The following is a 20140-nucleotide window of genomic DNA, read 5'->3' as shown; positions in this document are numbered from 1 at the left end:
AATGTCATGTGACTCACTATCATTCTCACACTCCTTCATACTGGTCACTGGAAGTTCAATATGGCACCTCAAAGCAAAGAATTCTCTGATGATCGGAAAAAAAGAACTGTTGCTCTACATAAAGATGGACTAGGCTATAAGAAGGTTGCCACCACCTGAAACTGAGCTGAAACTGACCTTCTTTGCCAGATGTAATGGGACATGCACCTTCCAAAAAGTTCAACTTTTGTCTTTTCAATCCACAGAGTATTCTCCCAAAACTGTTGGGGATCATCAAGATGTCTTCTGACAAAACTGAGATGAGCCTTTATGATCTTTTTACTCACCAGTGGTTTTTGTCTTGGAACTCTGCAATGCACACCATTTTTGCCCCATATCTGTCTTATGGTGGAGTCATGAACAGTGACCTTAACTGAAGCAAGTGAGGCCTGCAGTTCTTTGGAAGTTGTTAGGGGGGGTTTTGTAACTTCTTTGAGCCATTGCTGCATTATTGGGGTAATTTTTGTTGGCTGACCACTCCTGGGAAGGCTCACCACTGTTCCGTGTCTTGTCCATTTGTGGTTGGCTCTCACTGTGGTTCACTGGAGTCCCAAAGATTTAGAAATGGCTTTATAACCTTTTCCAGACTGACAGATCTCAATTACTTTGTTTATCATTTGTTCTGAAATTTCTTTGGATCCTGTCATGATGTCTAGCTTTTGAGGACCTTTTGGTCACTTTGTCAGGCAGGTCCTATTTAAGTGATTTCTTGATTGAGAACAGGTGTGGCAGTAATCAGGCCTGGGTGTGGTTAAGGAAATTGATCTCAGCTTCCCAAAGATGTGATAAACCACAGTTAATTTATGCTTTCAGGGTGAGGGAGGGGTAATCACTTTTTCAGACAGGGCCATGCAGGTTTGGATTGCTTTTTCCCTTAATAATAAAAATGTTCATTTATAAACTGCATTTTGTGTATACTTGTGTTATCTTTGTCTAATATTTAAATTTGTTTAGTGATCTTAAACATTTAACCCTAGAATGCGCAACCATAGAAATCAACCATAGAAAACAAGTAACCTAGCAGGTCTGCGAGGCCCCAGGTATGCGTTCTAGGGTTAAGTGTGACAAACATGCAAAAGAATAAGAAATCAGGAAGGGGGCAAATACGTTTTCACAACACTGTAGTGTTTTATATTTTTATATTCTTGCCACACTTGCAGGAAGGCCAGATTTATGGAGCATATGACTAAAGGCCCCGTCACACTAAGCAACATCGCTAGCAACATCGCTGCTAACGAACAACTTTTGTGACGTTGCTAGCGATGTTGCTGTGTGTGACATCCAGCAACAACCTGGCCCCTGCTGTGAGGTCGTTGGTTGTTGCTGAATGTCCTGGGCCATTTTTTAGTTGTTGCTCTCCCGCTGTGAAGCACAGATCGCTGTGTGTGACAACGAGACAGCAACAACTAAATGTGCAGGCAGCAGGAGCCGGCTTCTGCAGAGGCTGGTAACCAATGTAAACATCGGGTAACCAAGAAGCCCTGTCCTTGGTTACCCGATATTTACCTTTGATACCAGCCTCCCCCGCTCTCACTGCCTGTGCTGCCGGCTCCTGCTCTGTGCACATGTAGCTGCAGGACACATCGGGTTAATTAACCTGATGTGTGCTGTAAGTAGGAGAGCAGGGAGCCAGCGCTCAGTGTGCGCTGCTCCCTGCTCTGTGCACATTTAGCTGCAGCACACATCAGGTAATTAACCCGATGTGTGCTGTAGCTAGGAGAGCAAGGAGCTGGGGGCTGGTCACTGGTTGCTGGTGAGCTCACCAGCAACTCGTGTAGCCACGCTCCAGCGATCCCTGCCAGGTCAGGTTGCTGGTGGGATCGCTGGAGCGTCGCAGTGTGACAGCTCACCAGCAACCTCCTAGCAACTTACCAGCGATCCCTATCGTTGTTGGGATCGCTGGTAAGTTGCTTAGTGTGACGGTACCTTTATAGTTGTTTTGTGGACAGATTCTCCCACTTGACCTTCGGATCTCTGCAGCTCTTCCATAGTGACTATGGGCCTCTTGGCTGCTTCTTTAACCCCTTCACGACCGGCCGATTTTTCGCTTTCCGTTTTTTTTTTCGCCATTCTTTTTCTGAGAGACGTAACTTTTTTATTTTTCAGTCAATATGGTCATGTGAGGGCTCATTTTTTGCGGAACGAGCTGTACATTTAAATGAAACCATCAGTTTTACCATATAGTGTACTTGAAAACGGCAAAAAAATTCCACATGCAGAAAAATTGCAAAAAAAGTGCGATAGCACTATGGTTTTTGAGATATTTTATTCACTGTGTTCACTATATGGTAAAACTGATGTGTGGGTGTGATGCCTCAGGACAGTGTGAGTTCGTAGACACCAAACATGTATAGGTTTACTTTTATATAAGAGGTTAAAAAAAAAATCGGAAGTTTGTCCGAAAAAAGTGGCGCACGTTTTACGCCATGTTCCGTGACCCGTAGCGTTCTCATTTTTCGGGATCTATGGCTCAGTGACAGCTTATTTTTTGCATCTCGAGCTGACGTTTTTAACGGTACAATTTTTGCACAGATGCTACGTTTTGATCGCCTCTTATTGCATTTTGCGCAAAAGTTGTGGCGACAAAAAAACGTCGTTTTGGCGTTTGGAATTTTTTTGCCGCTACGCCGTATACTGATCAGATTAATTGATTTTATATTTTGATAGATCGGGCGTTTCTGAACGCGGCGATACCAAATGTGTGTATATGTTTTATTTTTTTAACCCTTTAATTTTGAATGGGGCGAATGGGGGGTGATTTGAACTTTTAGGTTTTTTGTTTTTTTTTTAAATTTTTTAAAACTTTTTTTTTTTACTTTTTTTTTTTTATTTTACTAGTCCCCCTAGGGGGCTATTGCGATCAGCATTCCGATCACTCTGCAGTATCTGCTGATCACAGCTACAAGGCTGTAAACAGCAGATACGCTCTCTTTCTCTTTTGCTGTGTCGCTGGCACAGCGAAAATGAAAGCAAGTCAGGTGTAGTACAGGAGTCATCACATGACCCTGTGCTACCATGACAACTATCGGGCGGTAAGTAAAAGTTTACCGCGATCGCGCTTATAATGGCGCTGTCACACATTGACAGCGCCATATAAGGGGTTAAACGGCATGAGCAGATAACGATTCTGCTCGTGCCTAGCAGGCACACATCTCAGCTGTGAAAATCAGCTGAGATGTGTGCCGATAGCAGCATGATGCTGCCGGCAGACCGCGGGCAGTAACGTTCTGCCGCTAGGACGTAATTTTACGTCCCGCGGTCGTTAAGGGGTTAACTAGTGCTCTGCTTGCTTGGGATATCAGTTTAAGTGGACGGCCATGTCTTGGTAGGCATGCAGTTGTACTGTATTCATTTAGTTTTTGAATGATGGATTGAACATTGCTCTGTGAGATGTTCAGAGTTTAGGTTATTTTTTTTATAACCTAACCCTGCTTTCCTCTTCTCCATTGGTAAACGAAGGTGCTGGTGGCCGGCCACCGCGGTCGGGTGTATCTGGTCCCACACTCGGGCTGATGATCCGTATCACTTTCCTCTGCACTCAGTGTTTTGTGTGTTGGACTTTCCGGTGTGAAACACGGGAGTCCACTCCCAGTCCTTTTTGTTGGGAGCCTTGCCCGCTGACACTGACCCTTGGGATCTACCGAGCCCTGGCGGATGCCCTATCCCTCTCGGTGGGTGGTTGTCTGCTTTTGGGACTTTGGTTGGGACAGGACCTATAATCCTGCCCTCAATTGGTTAATTAGCTAGGCCGTTGGTTCTGGTCCTGGCTTCAGGGTCCAAGTACCCCCTCTGTGCATGGTTTCCGGGTCGGTTCTCCGATGTCGGTATCGGCGGTCCACCTCGGATCTACGGCAGCCATCTTCCCATCTCCTGTTAGATACGGACCACCGTCTGCCACCTAGCCAGCGCGCCGGGGCTCCAACCTCCACTCCTCTCAACTACTCCACTCCTCTCCCCTTCAACTACCACTTGACTGCCACTGGAACTACCACTTGACTGTTGCTTTTCCCGCCCCGGGTTCTCTAGACCCCTAGGTGGGCATTTCTCATCCGCCTGGTCTGGCCCACTGGTGTGTCTGTCCTACCCTAATGGGGGGAGGCTAGGGTTTCAGGTCGGCTGTATGTAACCCTGTGTGGGAAGGTGTTGTGCGGGGGCTGTGTGACTTCCTAGTTTTGCCAGGGCGTCACACATATGCACGTCAAAATTTTTAGATTTATATTTTTTTAAAATATTTAGAAAACTATGTATCATTTCCTCTATTCTTTTCAAATGTTTGCTACTTTGTGTTGGTATATTATATAAGAGAAAAAAAAAGGAATACATTTAAGCTTGGGGATATGAAAAAATATGGAAATGTTCACAAGAAAAGCTTTCTTTTTTATGATGGGCTGCATGTGGGTGGAGACCCGAACTGCCAAATTAGTGACTTCCATTGAGATTCAGGTAGAGTCTGGGTCCCAAACAGAACTTTATCTAAAGTTTGGCTGAATCCGCCAAACCGAAATTCCATGGGTCTACTCATCTCTATTCAGGAGGTCTAGCGAGTCTTCTGAAATACTCAATTTATATTTGCATGTCTTTTTCAGTCAAGTTTCCTTTGCTCCATGATATAAAGTGTAAAATGTTGGGCAATGTTTGTGAATGTGTAGTTACCGTACCAATGACAATATAAAACGAAAATACAGTTTAATAAACTATTAACACATACACTATTTATTTCATGCATCCATAAAATCAGCACAACTACGTTTACATTACATTTTACATTTCATCATTCACTCCTTTTGTGTTGAAAGTATCAACCATTGTAAACTGTAAATATACAATATTCTTTATCATTTAATTTAATAGCCCCTCTAAAGGCCGATTTACACACTACGATTTATCTGACGATACGTCGTCGGGGTCACGGTTTTCGTGACACACTTCCGTCATCGTTAGCATGACATGACATGACATGTTGCGTTTGACACCTACATGCGACTCTGAACGATCGCAAATAGGGTTAAAATCGTTGATCGTTGACACGTCGTTCAGTTTCAAAATATTGTTTGTCGTTTGGAACACAGCAGACATATTGCCAAGGACGAACAACATCCACAAGACCGCCTTGGTCAAACAATATATCACTGAACGATGTAGCATCGTTTGTGAGATGTGTACGTGTGACCGCTACAAAATGGCCTATGAGCGATCTCGGCAAATCGTAACAACGATCTGGGCGTGTCACATAACTAACGAGATCGCTAGCGATATCGTGTGTAAAGCAGCCTTAAGTTAATATTTTGCTGATGTGGTAAATGTTGAATTTTAATTTTACTTACTGTCAATAAAAATCTTTTGTCCTTACTGACATTCGGTATGTTGAGTGGTTCCATAGTGTTTGCCGCATACTGGGCATACATGTAATTAATTTTGCTTACATCATAATCTCTGCAAAAAAACAAAAAACACAATAATTGTTATTAGTAAAAGAAAAAAAAAAAACCTCGATAGAAAATAAAAGATTAAATCCCCAGAAGTTTTGTTTTATTAAGCAATAAAGTTTATTAGATTTTTCAATAACAGGGGAAAAATTTACATTTAAAACATAAGATATCAAGTAATAGCCACAGTAGTTACACATTTTAGACCACCAAGATATCAGGTTATAACAGCAAAATGGGGGAGGAAAAGGGAGAAGGGGCAGGGGGGGAGGGGAGAGGGGAAGTAGGGGTAATGCCACTCGGAAACAACCTTAAGGCTATGTGCGCACTAGAAATGTGAAGTTTCTCAAGAAAATTTCTCGAGAAACTTCTGGGAGTGAAAGATTTCCGGACCTCCGGAAAAAATCCGCACCAAATCCGCATGCGGATTTGACGCGGATTTGACGCGGATTAGCCGCGGAATTGCCGCGATTTTCCCGCGGGTGGTTCCCTGCGGATTTCTGCAGGCTGTACTGCCGAAATCCGCAGGGTACCTGCGGAAATAATGGACATGTTCATTTTCTCAAGAAAGTTTCTCGAGAAATTCTTCTCGCGGAAATTTCTTGAGAAAAATCCGCACCAGTGCGCACAGCTTTTTTTTTTTTCCATAGAATTTGCTGGGAAATGTCTGCACAAAGATTGCAGACATTTCTCAAGAAATTTCCGCGGCAAATCCGCGGGTAAATCCGCGGGTAAAAAGCTCTAGTGCGCACATAGCCTAAGATTCACATAAAGCCTTAAGAACTGTTACTATCAGAGGAGGGGGCCAGATTAAACCTTAGGCTGGAAGTTACGTCTCAGGGAGGAAGGCAAGCATAGGGGGAAGACAACCAGTGAGACTAGCGCTCCTCCAGACTGGTACGTCTTTGAGGGTTATAAGAGAGGGTGAATTCATATAACTTTGAAGTATTAACTCTATCTATGACTTCCTATAGGGATAGGACCGTGGGTTGATTCCAAGAGGCAGTAATGCTTTGCCTAGCTGCAATAAAAATAAATGAGCAAATCCATCTAATCTCTTTTGGTAGATCTGAGATTCCAATATTAGGCAATGCCATGGCCAGGTCTGGGGGAAGCTGAACCATCGTACATTTAGCTGTAAGGGAGAAAACTTGGTTCCAAAAAGAGGTGATTTTTGGGCAAGTCCACCAGACGTGGAGCAGCGTGCCCATATTCCCACATTTTTTTCCATCAGAGGGGGGAATACAAAGGATAAACATGCGATGGCCTTTTGGGGGAAAGAAACCATCTTAGTTGTATTTTCTTACTAAGCTCTAAGTGGTTGACACATGAGGAGCAACCCGAGGACCACACCAAAGCCTTAAGGGGGCTTTACACGCTACGATATTGTTAATGTTTTGTCGTCGGGGTCAAGTTGTTAGTGACGCACATCCGGCGTCATTAACGATATCGCAGCGTGTAATACTTACCAGCGACCTTAGGCGACCTCAAAAATGGTGAAAATCGTTCACCATGGAGAGGTCGTCCCAAACTCAAAAATCGGTAAGGGTTGTTTAGCGTTGTGGTTCATCGCTCATTCGGCAGCACACATCGCTATGTGTGACACCGCATGAGCGAGGACCGTCTCCTTACCTGCCGCCGGCCGCAATGCAGAAGGAAGAGGTGGGCGGCATGTTTACATCACGCTCAGCTCCGCCCCTCCGCTTTCATTGTGGTGACGTCCCTCCCCCTTGAAGGAGGGATTGTTCGGCAGTCACAGCGACGCCGCCGACCAGGTAAGTATGTGTGACGCTGCGTAGCGATAATGTTCGCTACGGCAGCGATCACAAACAATCGCATGCGCGACGGGGGCGGGTGCTTACACGCTCTCTATCGCTAGAAATTGCTAGCGATATCGCTAACATGTAAAGCCCCCTTTAGACTACTCTTCTAATGGGTAAGACACACCCAAGTCCTGTTTCCATTGCAACATAAATGACAATTTCTCTTGAACCGGCGGGGAGTTAAATATATTATATGCAGTCGACAGGCCTTTAGTTGGGCCTTTATTATCCGTTATAAATCTTTGAAGTATAGATGGGGACCTATGTGTCTTGGCTGCCGGACAGGACATCAGGAAGCTCCTCACCTGCAAATATTGATAAAAACACTGCTTCTGGAGACAAAATCTCTTTCTTAAATTCTCAAATGAAAACATAATAGTCCCTTCAAACAAATCGCCCAAGTTCCCAACCCCTGAGATACTCCACTGCGAAAGAGAAATATCAGGAATCAAGTGTTCGAAACTCTTCAGGGAGATCAAGTCAAGTGGGATGTTGAGGTGATCTCTCCCCATCTCTCTCCACAAAACCAGGGAATTCTGCATAACAAGAAGACTCTTGTCACAGGGAGAGGGTCTGAGGTAATCATCCTCTAGAAGTCTTCTGGTGGAGTGAGATTTTGTAAACTCCTTCTTTATTGTCACCCATCCATGGACTGAGCTTGTGTCCCACCAACACCTAAGAGAATCCACTAAACATGCCTTATAATACAGTGAAAGGTTGGGGACTCCCAATCCACCATCCTGAGACTTAGGCTATGTGTCCACAGTAAAAGGTCCCTGCGGATTTTTTTGCCTGAAAATCCGCAACTTTCGCGGCAAATCCGCACCCGCGGATTTGCCGCGGATTTACCGCGGATTTGCCGCGGATTTTGATGCGGATTTCATTTTTTTTTTTTCCCCCATTCAAAACAGAAAATCCGCACCAAATCTGCACCAAACAATTGACATGCTGCAGTTTGTTCCGCATCAAAATCCGCGGCAAAATCCGCAGCGGAAAAATCCGCAGCATGGGCACAGCATTTCCAAAATGCCATTGAAATGGCTTGGAAGTGCTGCTGCTGCAGATTTTCGGCAAATCCGCGCTAAATCCGCGGCAAAATCCGCGTCAAATCCGCGATAAATCCTGTAGCGTGGGCACATAGCCTTATAGTGAAGAATGTGCCTGGCAACTCTTGGGTTTAATTAGCCCATATGAATTTGAATAGCATAGATTGAAGGAAGGATAGCTTAGACTTGGGTATATAAAGAGGGATATATCTAAGAAAATACAGTATTTTGGGGAGGAACAACATTTTGCAGAAGTTTGATATCGTTTAATCTAATTCTTAAAGGGATCTTCCCCACAAACAAAGTTCATTTGGGGCACATGCGATAGATAAGATTATCTCAGCACAGGAAAAAAAATGTAAATACATCAAAATGTGGAACTTACTATTCCAAGATCTACTGATTAAAATTAACTTTGTTTGTGGGAAAACCCATTTAAGTTTAAATCGAGATCTGTCATCAGATTTTAAAACTCCAAACTGTCTACATTATTGAACTAATCTCACAGACCTGATGAGGCTTGCATACTTACTTCATGACTGACTGATCCGTGCGATCAGCGGTGACGTCACTTGGTTGATTTGCGGTCACAGCTGAAGGTTCACACGGTCCTCCACCTGTGACCATAATTAGCCTGAGTGACATCACCACTGATCGTGCGGCTCACTCGGCTTATGCCTGAAGCTCACAGGAGCAGGTTGTCATTGTTCTATTGCTGTCAGCTTCAGATGTAGCAGTGCTGGAATCATCGTGGGACCTTGTGTGGATTACTTTGGACCTACAAGAGTGTTTTTGCAGTTACATTTTTGGAAGAGGGTGATTTTTTTGTCTTTGATTTGAAATAAATGTTTTTTTCGGTGTTTGTGTTTATTTCTTTTTACATACAGATTAGTAATGGGGGGGTCTCATAGATGCTTCCCATTACTAATCTAGGGCTTAGTCGCAGCTGTGAGCTGCTATTAACCCTTTATTACCCCGATTGCCACCCCACCAGGGCAATCGGGAAGAGCCTGATAAAGTGGCGGCATTGTCGCATCTAATGGATGTGGCAATTTAGGGCGGATGCAGCCTGCTATTTTTAGGCTGGTGGGGCCCCAATAAGCTGTCAGCCCTTATCATGGCTGGGTATCAAACCTGGGGGGATGTTAATAAAAAAAAAATAATAACAAAAAATGCCGTATGCGGTTTCTCTTATTTCGATATACAGCCAAGATAACCTCCTCACTGGGGGCTGCAGACTGTAGGCCTATGCGTTATCTGTGCTCGGTATCATAATCTGAGGGGATGCTACGCCAAATGTATTTATTTTTACTCCAATCTACAGTGACTCGCAGACAGCACCTGTGATTGATTGCAGTCAGAGCTGTCACACAGCCTGGGAGCATGTCTGACTGCAACAAATCACAGACGTCAGGACTGCCGGTGGGCAGGGGAAGCAGTGAGTATGGATGAGCAATAATGAGTGGCCCTGGAAGAAGAATGAGCGGCTTGGAAGCAGTTACAGCTACTCTGGAGACTCGTTATGTATGAAGCGCTTGCTCCAATTCCCTTCTACTACCATTTTTAAGCACAGGTTTCCTCATAGACTTGAGGACCGGCGTCCGGCCAGGTATTCGGGATCAATTCCAGGCTGGAACACGATTCTTTTTTTTTTTCAAATCTGGTTAGGTCCTGATTAGCTGCGAGTCTGACCATCACTACTGAGAAGTCATTAATTCTTAACCTTCTAAAGTATACTTGCTTCTGCTCCCTAAAGGCCGCTTTACACGCAGCGACATCGCTAAAGCGATGTCGTTGGGGTCACGGAATTCGTGATGCACATCTGTCCTCTTTAGCGATGTCGTTGCGTTTAAAACCTACGAGCAGTTGAAAAAGGTCGCAAAATCGTGCAAAATCGTTAATCGTTGACATGCTCCCCTAGTCCCAATTATCGTTGCTGCTGCAGGTACGATGTTGTTCGTCGTTCCTGTGGCAGCACACATCGCTATGTGTGACACCGCAGGAACGAGGAACCTCACCTTACCTGCAGCCGTCGGCAATGAGGAAGGAAGGAGGTGGGCGGGATGTTACGGCCGCTCATCTCCGCCCCTCCGCTTCTATTGGGTGCCCGCTTAGTGACGTCGCTGTGACGTTGAACGAACCGCCCCCTTAGAAAGGAGGCGGTTTGCCGATCACAGCAACGTTGATAGGCAGGTAAGTAGTGTGACGGGTCCGAGCGATGTTGTGCGGCTGTGCGCCACTGGCAGCGATTTGTCAATAACGCATAACCAATGGGGGCGGATACGCACGCTAGCGATCTCGCTAGCGAGATTGCAGTGTGTAAAGCGGCCTTTAGTAATAGGATAGTTTCTGGATGGTTTTGAAAAAAACTAATGCTTCTTCTTTTAATTAACAAAAAATGTTTTTGAAGCCCCCCCAAATAGGGAAAATAATTGCACCACCTTGTGCGAACAATCCGCAGCATCTTTTTTCTGCATTGCCTGTGTATAAACACCAACAAGGCGGGCATCTTCCCCCAAAAAGGGATACTTTTAGATTGTTTATACAATTTAAGTAGTCATAAAAAATCTGATACTGCTGTGTGTTGTTAAAGCACCTCTCCAGCATTTTTTTTTAGTGGTGGAGTGGTGTTTTAAAGCACCACTCCAGAGGGGTTTTTTATAGCACCACTGGAATGGTGCTTTAAATCTAAAGGGCACTTTACACGTAGCAATATCGCTATCGATAGTGAGCGTACCCGCCCCCGTCGGTTGTGCGTCACGGACAAATCGCCGCCCGTGGCGCACAACATTGCTTACACCCGTCACACATACTTACCTGCCTAGCGACGTCGCTGTGACCGGCGAACTGCCTCCTTTCTAAGGGGGCGGTTCGTGCGGCATCACAGTGGCGTCACTAAGCGGCCGCCCAATAGAAGCGGAGGGGCGGAGATAAGCGGGACGAACATCCCGCCCACCTCTTTCCTTCCTTATTGCGGGCGGCCGCAGGTAAGGTGATGTTCCTCGTTCCTGCGGTGTCACACGTAGCGATGTGTGCTGCCGCAGGAACGACGAACAACCTGCGTCCTGCAACAGCAACGATAATCGGGAAAGGAACGATGCATCAACGATCAACGATTAGGTAAGTAATTTTGATCGTTAACGGTCGTTCGTGCGTTTCACACGCAACAAAGTCGCTAACGAGGCCAGATGTGCGTCACGAATTCCGTGACCCCAACGACATCTCGTTAGCGATGTCGTTGCGTGTAAAGCGGCCTTAAGTCCCCTGACCACTGTCGCACATTCACTTTTTAATGGCTTCACCTTCTATTGCCGACGCTCTGGTCAGTCTTGGCGATTTGTGGCTTGCCAGTGCTCTCTGGTGTTTCATAGAGTGCTCCAGAGATCACAAATAAATTCTATGAGAACCTAATTCTTGCTCTCAAAAAGATGTATTTCGAGCTTGTGACGTAACTTCTGACTTTCAGGTAGTCAGAAATGTCAGAAGAGGGCGACACAATGCTGGAGCGGCGTCGGTAAAAGTTGAAGACAGGGGAAGGTGAGTATAAGATCAGGGGCTTACAATTAAAGCGTCCGTCCGTGGGACACCTGTAAAGCCGGAGAAAAATGGACATGTCTATGTGTGGAGTACACGGGCACATGTATGCTCCACACGGACACACGGTCCATGGCAAAACACGCATGTGAGCACAGACCCATTGATTTTAATGGGTCTACGTGTGCCCGTGTCTCCGGCACGTGAGGAAATGGACCAATCACGTACCGGAGACACGGACGTGTGAAGGAGGCCTAATCCTGTATATCTGAACTTCACTTCCTATTCAAGATATAGCTACTTTATTTTAATGGTGTTTGATATATCTGGGCATTGTGCATTTTATTACAGGATACGTTTAGAGAGGACCTGTCACCACGTGAAAAAAATGGCCAGTTTTTGCCATTTTATCCCTGCTGGTCTCCTAGGCAGGCTTTTTTTTAGTATTTTTTTAATTCAAAATCTGCAATACTTTTTCAGACCTATGGACCATTTTAATTAGAACGCCAAATTTGCAGGTGACAGAGTTCACAGGATTCTCTGAGGAAATGTCTTTAAGATGTTTTACATTATTATTCTGTGAGTGATGCCCCCTTGGTACAGACCATAAAAATTACGATAAAATATACAGGCCCCTATTTTTGAAACAATGTGTCAGATTTAAAAAAAAAGGCAGAAGGATGGGAGAGGAGGGCACAGGGGATTGAAATAAATTCTGGCCACTTTTGACCTGGTGATAGATTCTCTTTAAAGTAGGTTGGATTCATGGAAGTAACACTAATAGTGTTAAGGGGGCTTTACACGCTGCAATATCGTTAATGAATTATCGTCAGGGTCACGGTGTTTGTTACGTACATCCGGCGTCATTAACGATATTGCAGCGTGTGACAAGTACGAGCGACCTTAAACGATCGCAAAAGCGGTCAAAATCGTTTGCCGCGGAGAGGTCGTCCTGAAACTAAAAATCGTTCTCTGCTTATTAGCGATGTTGTTCCTCATTCCTGCGGCACCACACATCGCTGTGTGTGAGACCGTAGCGACGAACATCTCCTCACCTGCCTCCAACGGCAAAGCGGAAGGAAGGAGGTGGGCGGGATGTTACGTCCCGCTCATCTCCGCCCCTCTGCTTCTATTGGACGCCTGCCGTGTGACTTCGCTATGACGCCGCACGAACCGCCCCCTTAGAAAGGAAGCGAATTGCCGGCCAGAGCGACGTCGCAGGGCAGGTAAGTGCGTGTGATGTGGGTAAGCGAGATTGTGCGGCACAGGCAGCAATTTGCCCGTGTCGCACAACCGACGGGGGCGGGTACGATCGCTTGCGATCTCACTAGCAAGATCACAGCGTGTAAAGTACCCTTTAGACTAGGTGGCCATGGTGAATCTCAGATGCACAGGTTGAATGACCACCATTGTACAGAGAATCAGTCCACAAGCTGCATACATCGTAGTGATGCATTGGGGGAATGGCTTTTATGTGAGTTTTTTTAATATTATCAGTCAGTTCTTGTGTGGGCCTCATAATGTGGTTGGGTATGTGGAGGGCATCATAATGTCTGGAGGGGGTGTGGGGCCATGATACTGTGTGTGTGCACGCATGGTGGACTATGTGGGCGTCCTACTGTATTGGGGGCTGCAGGAGGAGTGATATGTGTGGAGTGGTACAGGCATCATACTGTATGGGGGAGGGTGTGGGAGCCATCATACTGTGTGTGGAGGGAGGTGTGCTGCGGTGGCCATCAAACTGTGTGAGGGGCATGGCATCATATTGTGTGAGGAGGTGGTGGGCCATTTTACTGTGTGTTGGGCTGTGTGGATATCTTAGTGGTTGGAGAGATGTGGTGGCATCATACTGTGTGGGGGTGGCTTTGAATTCCATCAAATTGTGCATGTGGATGGGTACTATTTGAGAATTCACTATAGAGGTATTACACTGTGTGTGGGAGCGTCTTTGGGTGAAACATCTGTAGCGCCCCTGAACCCATCAGGGCACTAGAAGGTACTGCATCCTGTCAAAGATGCAGGGCCTACCCCTAGGGACCTGGAATACCAGTAACAGCAAAGCACATTATAATCGCAGTTTTTCCCCCATCCACAGACTGGTGACAGACTAGAGTTGGACCCAATGGATGGCCACCTAGGGATAGAGCCGATCCAGTCCACAAGACGAGAACCAGGTGGGAGGGGATGGACAGTCAGACAGTTAGTAAGTGGAAGTGAGAGGAGACGGACGTAACCGCACTGACAGGAGAGTGTAACGGTGACCTGAGGGCCCAGGCATGTGGTAGCCGGTGGAGTACTCCCAGAAAGTACCATAGCACTGACGGGGTACAGAGCACTAGGTCAGGCAAACGCTTCAGACCTGATAAAATCTGCACAGTGAGGGGACCATCCAGGTTCCCACTGACCTTAGAAGTCTGGGGGCACCAGCAGTAATGGGAGAACCAGGGAACGGAACACTGACCCTACAGGGTTAACACTGCCCGCTGTATGTAAAAGAGACTGAGAGACTACCAGGAGGGGACCCCCAGATGCTCCAAGCAATGGAGACCCGCCAACTTGAGCAAGGTGCAGGGGAAAGAAGCCACCAGGTCACCAAACCGGCACTGGGACTAAGGAGACCAGCGGTGAGAACCAGCCTTCCTCTGGGTATCAGCCATTCAACTGCTGTGAGTAAAGAGAACCAGTTACACTGTAATTCCTTGTGTGGTGTACCTTCTTTCCGCACCTAACTGCATCACCTACCCCCTGAAGCCCCGGCCCTACTTGCAGAGGGCCCAACATCCAAGCTGCCGTCAACTTCAGCCCCAGCGGAGAGACTGTGCAGCGGCGGTTCTATCTCCATAACCGCAAACTGAAAATGGCGTCACAACACAAACTTTATTCAATATTTCCCTGTACATAACCCCTTTTAAAGCGAGCCCCAGAGTCACAGAACGGGCAACGGCCACCCAGTGACACGTCCCAGTAATACACCGCCCGGGACCGAGTACCCCATAACCCTGGGGCGAGTCAGCTTTCTTGGTGTCACAAACAGGATTGGACTAGACCCGTTAAAACGGGTGACATGCGCCTTATGGACTGTTTTTTGACTTGTACAACTGTCGCCATCTTGTGTGAAAAAGCAACTGCGCCATCGCTGTGGTGAAAAGAGCGGGAAAGGTGATCCCGCCCACAACTACTGTAAGCGCGAGCGGAAGGAGGCAGTGACCTGACCCGGAAATTCCCGAAGTGCTCCAGTCCCCGCGAGAGTGGTGAGACAAAACAAGGGGGATGGTAAAAATGCTGGCACAAGATGAAGGGAGTGCAGCGGGACCTGCTCCGGTAGCTTAAGGCGACGGGAATGCAGCGGGATCTGCTCCGATGGTGCAAGTGGCCATGCCCGGAACCGAAGCGGTGGCATCGATCATATCGAGCACCCTGCCATATGTCCCAGGAGCGGCATGGCTACCCCAGTATGATGGCAAACCGGATGCCTTACTCGGGTTCAAAAAGAAAATATGCACCATATTGGACATGTATGCAATGACCGGCAAGCAAAGAGCATCAGTAGTGCTGGGACAGCTAACGGTTGCAGCGGAGCTGAAGTAAAGACCTGGTCAGATGACGACCGGGGATCAGTGAACACCATCTTCGAAAAGCTAGAAATTGTTTTTGAAACCCATACAGAGGCAGAGCTGAGAATGAGATTTTACAATTACAACCAGCAGTCCCAGGACAGTATCAGAGACTATTCCCAAGATTACAAGCATCACTGCAGACCTTGAGACATGTAGACCCCATCAGTGATCCAGAAGGCAACAAGATGATGATTGAGCAATTCCTGCTGGGGTTACAATCAGTGGAGGACCGCAAGCAGCTGCACCTGTGGGCCCTGGAACATCCAGATGTGGACTTTGTTGTTCTAAAGGACAGGGCCATAAAGGCCCTGCAATCCCCTGAGACCATAGACTCTGTCCCTCAGTCCTGGCAAGCCAGTACCTCACCATTGCGAGTGGAGCCTTCCTCCTTAACTGTGACACATCCCAGTAGTACACCGCCTGGGAGTGAGTACCTCATAGCCCTGGGGCGAGTCACATCCTCTTTATGGGGGCCATAAAATTAAATTAATATCATACAGATCCCTTATGAATCATGTCTCTACCTACCTCAGAAAGTATTTAATTTGTTGAGACACCATAATTTCTGTTTAAGCTCCTGGTTGGATTACAATGTAGATAATGTCTGTACAGTTAAGTACCTATAATCTATTTTATGGAGAAACTAAAAGTGCAGTAAATAACATACCATGAACTTGAATAATTTTACTATGAAGTGTGCCGCCCCCACGTCAGCAGTCGGGCTGCTCGTATCCGGATCCGTAGTGGCTCGAGGGATTTCCGGACCTGGGGGTCGCGTGGACATTCAAATAACAGGGGACGTATATGTATGGGGATTGCTGTAAATACTTTGTGATGCCACCCACGGTGTGTGGCAAGATGTGGTACCACCGATGCTGTTGGGGAGCACCCGGGTGCGATGGGATAGCAGCTGGATGTTAACCCCTCCGTGGGTAGGGATGGTTGCCCCGGGGCTCAGTGTCTAGAACACAGGGAGTGATGTAGGCCGGAGATGGCGCGCCGGCCCAGACCGGGGAGTGTTGGTGTACTCGCTCTGGAATAATTGCACACAAGTCCGTTGGTAAACCAAGGTGTCAGTGGCCGGCTGCCGCGTCCAGGTGTACTCGGGTCCCACACCCGGCTGGTGTACCGATGTCCCTTCTTCTGGCACTCTGTAATTTTCCTCACTTTTGGACGACTCCATCTGGAATGGGTAAGTCCACTCCTGGTATATTCTGGTTGGGAGACGTGCCCGCGAAAACTGACGCTTGGGATTTCAGTGGGCGTTTGCAGGTACCCTATCCCCCGCGGTGGGATGCCGTTTCGCTCTATCTGGGCTAACACTTCTGGAGCTAGGCCTGAAACCTGCTCCTGGCCTGGTGAATTAGAGAAGGGGCTTACAACCGTCTTCTAACTAGGGTCCAGGTACCCCGCCTGTGCACTGTTTCCGGACCGGATCTCCGCTGTCGGAACCGGCGGGCTCCAACCCTGTCCCGATCCACTCTGGATCTCCCGCGACTGTATTCCCATCGACTTTGGGCACGGTCCACTGCTTGCCACCTAGCCAGTAGACCAGGGCCACTACCCTGTCTACTCTCCACTAGGCTCAGCTTTCCTCTGACAGTCTGTCACTGTCACTCCTCTCCACTTGACCTCCAACTTCAAACTTCGACTTAGACTAACTTGTTCCCGCCCCTGGATCCTCAAGACCCCTAGGTGGGCGCTCCCAATCCGCCTGGTCCTGCCCACTGGTGTGTCCTTCTTACCCTGAGGGGGGTGGCTAGGATTTTGTGGCTGATGGAACCTTGTGTGGGAAGGTGGTATGTGGGGTGTTGTGTACTTCTGTGACCACCTGGCGGCGCCAGGGCGTCACACCTTGCGATTGGAGCCTTCCTCCTTAACTGTGACACGTCCCAGTAGTACACCGCCTGGGAACGAGTACCCCATAGCACTGGGGCAAGTCACATCCTATTTATGGGGGCCATAAAATTAAATAAATATCATACAGATCCCTTATGAACCATGTCTCTACCTACCCCAGAAAGTATTTAATTTGTTGAGACACCATAATTTCTGTTTAAGCTCCTGGTTGGATTACAATGTAGATAATGTCTGTACAGTTAAGTGCTTAAAATCTATTTTATGGAGAAACTAAAAGTGCAGTAAATAACATACCATGAACTTGAATAATTTTACTATGAAGTGTGCCGCCCCCACGTCAGCAGTCGGGCTGCTCGTATCCGGATCCGTAGTGGCTCGAGGGATTTCCGGACCTGGGGGTCGCGTGGACACTCAAATAACAGGGGACGTATATGTATGGGGATTGCTGTAAATACTTTGTGATGCCACCCACGGTGTGTGGCAAGATGTGGTACCACCGATGCTGTTGGGGAGCACCCGGGTGCGATGGGATAGCAGCTGGATGTTAACCCCTCCGTGGGTAGGGATGGTTGCCCCGGGGCTCAGTGTCTAGAACACAGGGAGTGATGTAGGCCGGAGATGGCGCGCCGGCCCAGACCGGGGAGTGTTGGTGTACTCGCTCTGGAATAATTGCACACAAGTCCGTTGGTAAACCAAGGTGTCAGTGGCCGGCTGCCGCGTCCGGGTGTACTCGGGTCCCACACCCGGCTGGTGTACCGATGTCCCTTCTTCTGGCACTCTGTAATTTTCCTCACTTTTGGACGACTCCATCTGGAATGGGTAAGTCCACTCCTGGTATATTCTGGTTGGGAGACGTGCCCGCGAAAACTGACGCTTGGGATTTCAGTGGGCGTTTGCAGGTACCCTATCCCCCGCGGTGGGATGCCGTTTCGCTCTATCTGGGCTAACACTTCTGGAGCTAGGCCTGAAACCTGCTCCTGGCCTGGTGAATTAGAGAAGGGGCTTACAACCGTCTTCTAACTAGGGTCCAGGTACCCCGCCTGTGCACTGTTTCCGGACCGGATCTCCGCTGTCGGAACCGGCGGGCTCCAACCCTGTCCCGATCCACTCTGGATCTCCCGCGACTGTATTCCCATCGACTTTGGGCACGGTCCACTGCTTGCCACCTAGCCAGTAGACCAGGGCCACTACCCTGTCTACTCTCCACTAGGCTCAGCTTTCCTCTGACAGTCTGTCACTGTCACTCCTCTCCACTTGACCTCCAACTTCAAACTTCGACTTAGACTAACTTGTTCCCGCCCCTGGATCCTCAAGACCCCTAGGTGGGCGCTCCCAATCCGCCTGGTCCTGCCCACTGGTGTGTCCTTCTTACCCTGAGGGGGGTGGCTAGGATTTTGTGGCTGATGGAACCTTGTGTGGGAAGGTGGTATGTGGGGTGTTGTGTACTTCTGTGACCACCTGGCGGCGCCAGGGCGTCACACCTTGCGATTGGAGCCTTCCTCCTTAACTGTGACACGTCCCAGTAGTACACCGCCTGGGAACGAGTACCCCATAGCACTGGGGCAAGTCACATCCTATTTATGGGGGCCATAAAATTAAATAAATATCATACAGATCCCTTATGAACCATGTCTCTACCTACCCCAGAAAGTATTTAATTTGTTGAGACACCATAATTTCTGTTTAAGCTCCTGGTTGGATTACAATGTAGATAATGTCTGTACAGTTAAGTGCTTAAAATCTATTTTATGGAGAAACTAAAAGTGCAGTGAATAACATACCATGAACTTGAATAATTTTACTATGAAGATCTAACAAATAGGTTCTCCTTGAAAAGGACCCTCAGGAGATTTCAGAAACTGCAGTAATTGTGCTGCCCAAGAACATCTCAACATTTTCCTCTCTTCCTCTGCTTATCTTGCAGTTTTAACAAAACCTCTACTGAATAGTCGGAGATGTTTTTGAATAGCTAATAATTGATGGCAATTACATTGCGTCAGCAGAAAAACTCCATGGTGAGTGGGCTTTGCAGGAGTTCGTAATGATATGTTCTGCTTGAAACATCAATTTTCCTTTTATTAATGACCAGACCCGCTTCTGCAAGAAAATGACAGTTTATTCATTTTTCCATACATATTTTATCATCCTTCATATCTTTATGTCTCTATGATTGCTAAGATATTATATACCCATCAGTTTTAGAATGTTGTGTAAGTTCCCTTCTTGTACACCAAAAGCATCCTTTGTTATCTGGCACAAAGACAAAATCAGCAGATCTTTCATCACCTTGAATTCTTTTTTTGTGTTCCTCATACCAATATAGGACAACTTTTGCAGTGTGGGGGTCACACTATTCTGCTGAAAGAGACATTACCACTTGGAATATCATTGTCATGAAGGAATACATTTAGTCTGAAACAATGACTGTTAAAAACGATGGTTTACCAGCAGAGCATTGCTCAGAGCATCACCCTTCCTCCAACAACTTGCCTACCTCCTATCGTACAATCTGATGCCAACTCTATCTTATCAAACAGCCTAGCATGGGCACACTGTCTTGTGTGCAAAAAGCTGTCATGCACTGTGTATTCTTACACCTTTCTATCATAGCCCAAAGCCATCAGAAAGGCTTTCATTGGGATGTATTTCAGCAGCTAATGGGATTGCACCAGACAGGCTAGCATTCTCATTGTGTACCTATGGCTTTGTATCTCATTCAATGGTTGTCCTTTCTTGGACAATATTTTGCAGGTGCTAACGTCTGCATTTGTGTAGCTCAGGGCTATGGGGTACTC

At 47.1% G+C, this 20140-nt stretch overlaps 1 protein-coding gene and 1 long non-coding RNA gene across 6 annotated transcripts in view; one reads left to right on the top strand and one right to left on the bottom strand.

The window, feature by feature from the left end:
- The window catches only part of PDE5A (phosphodiesterase 5A), a 394028-nt gene that overhangs the window by 114375 nt on the left and 259513 nt on the right, over nucleotides 1-20140 (bottom strand). For all 5 annotated transcript variants that reach the window (XM_075350615.1, XM_075350624.1, XM_075350634.1 and 2 more), the window contains exon 8: nucleotides 5364-5472. In XM_075350615.1, the coding sequence (XP_075206730.1) occupies nucleotides 5364-5472 (109 nt within the window). The remainder of the gene's footprint in view (nucleotides 1-5363; nucleotides 5473-20140) is intronic.
- Nucleotides 1-20140, top strand: part of LOC142311848 (uncharacterized) — a 90448-nt gene that overhangs the window by 978 nt on the left and 69330 nt on the right. The gene's annotated exons all lie outside the window — the stretch shown is intronic.

The sequence above is a fragment of the Anomaloglossus baeobatrachus genome, chromosome 1 (genome assembly GCF_048569485.1).
Source record: "Anomaloglossus baeobatrachus isolate aAnoBae1 chromosome 1, aAnoBae1.hap1, whole genome shotgun sequence".
NCBI lineage: Eukaryota > Metazoa > Chordata > Amphibia > Anura > Aromobatidae > Anomaloglossus > Anomaloglossus baeobatrachus.
This window is presented reverse-complemented; position numbering and strand designations above follow the sequence as displayed.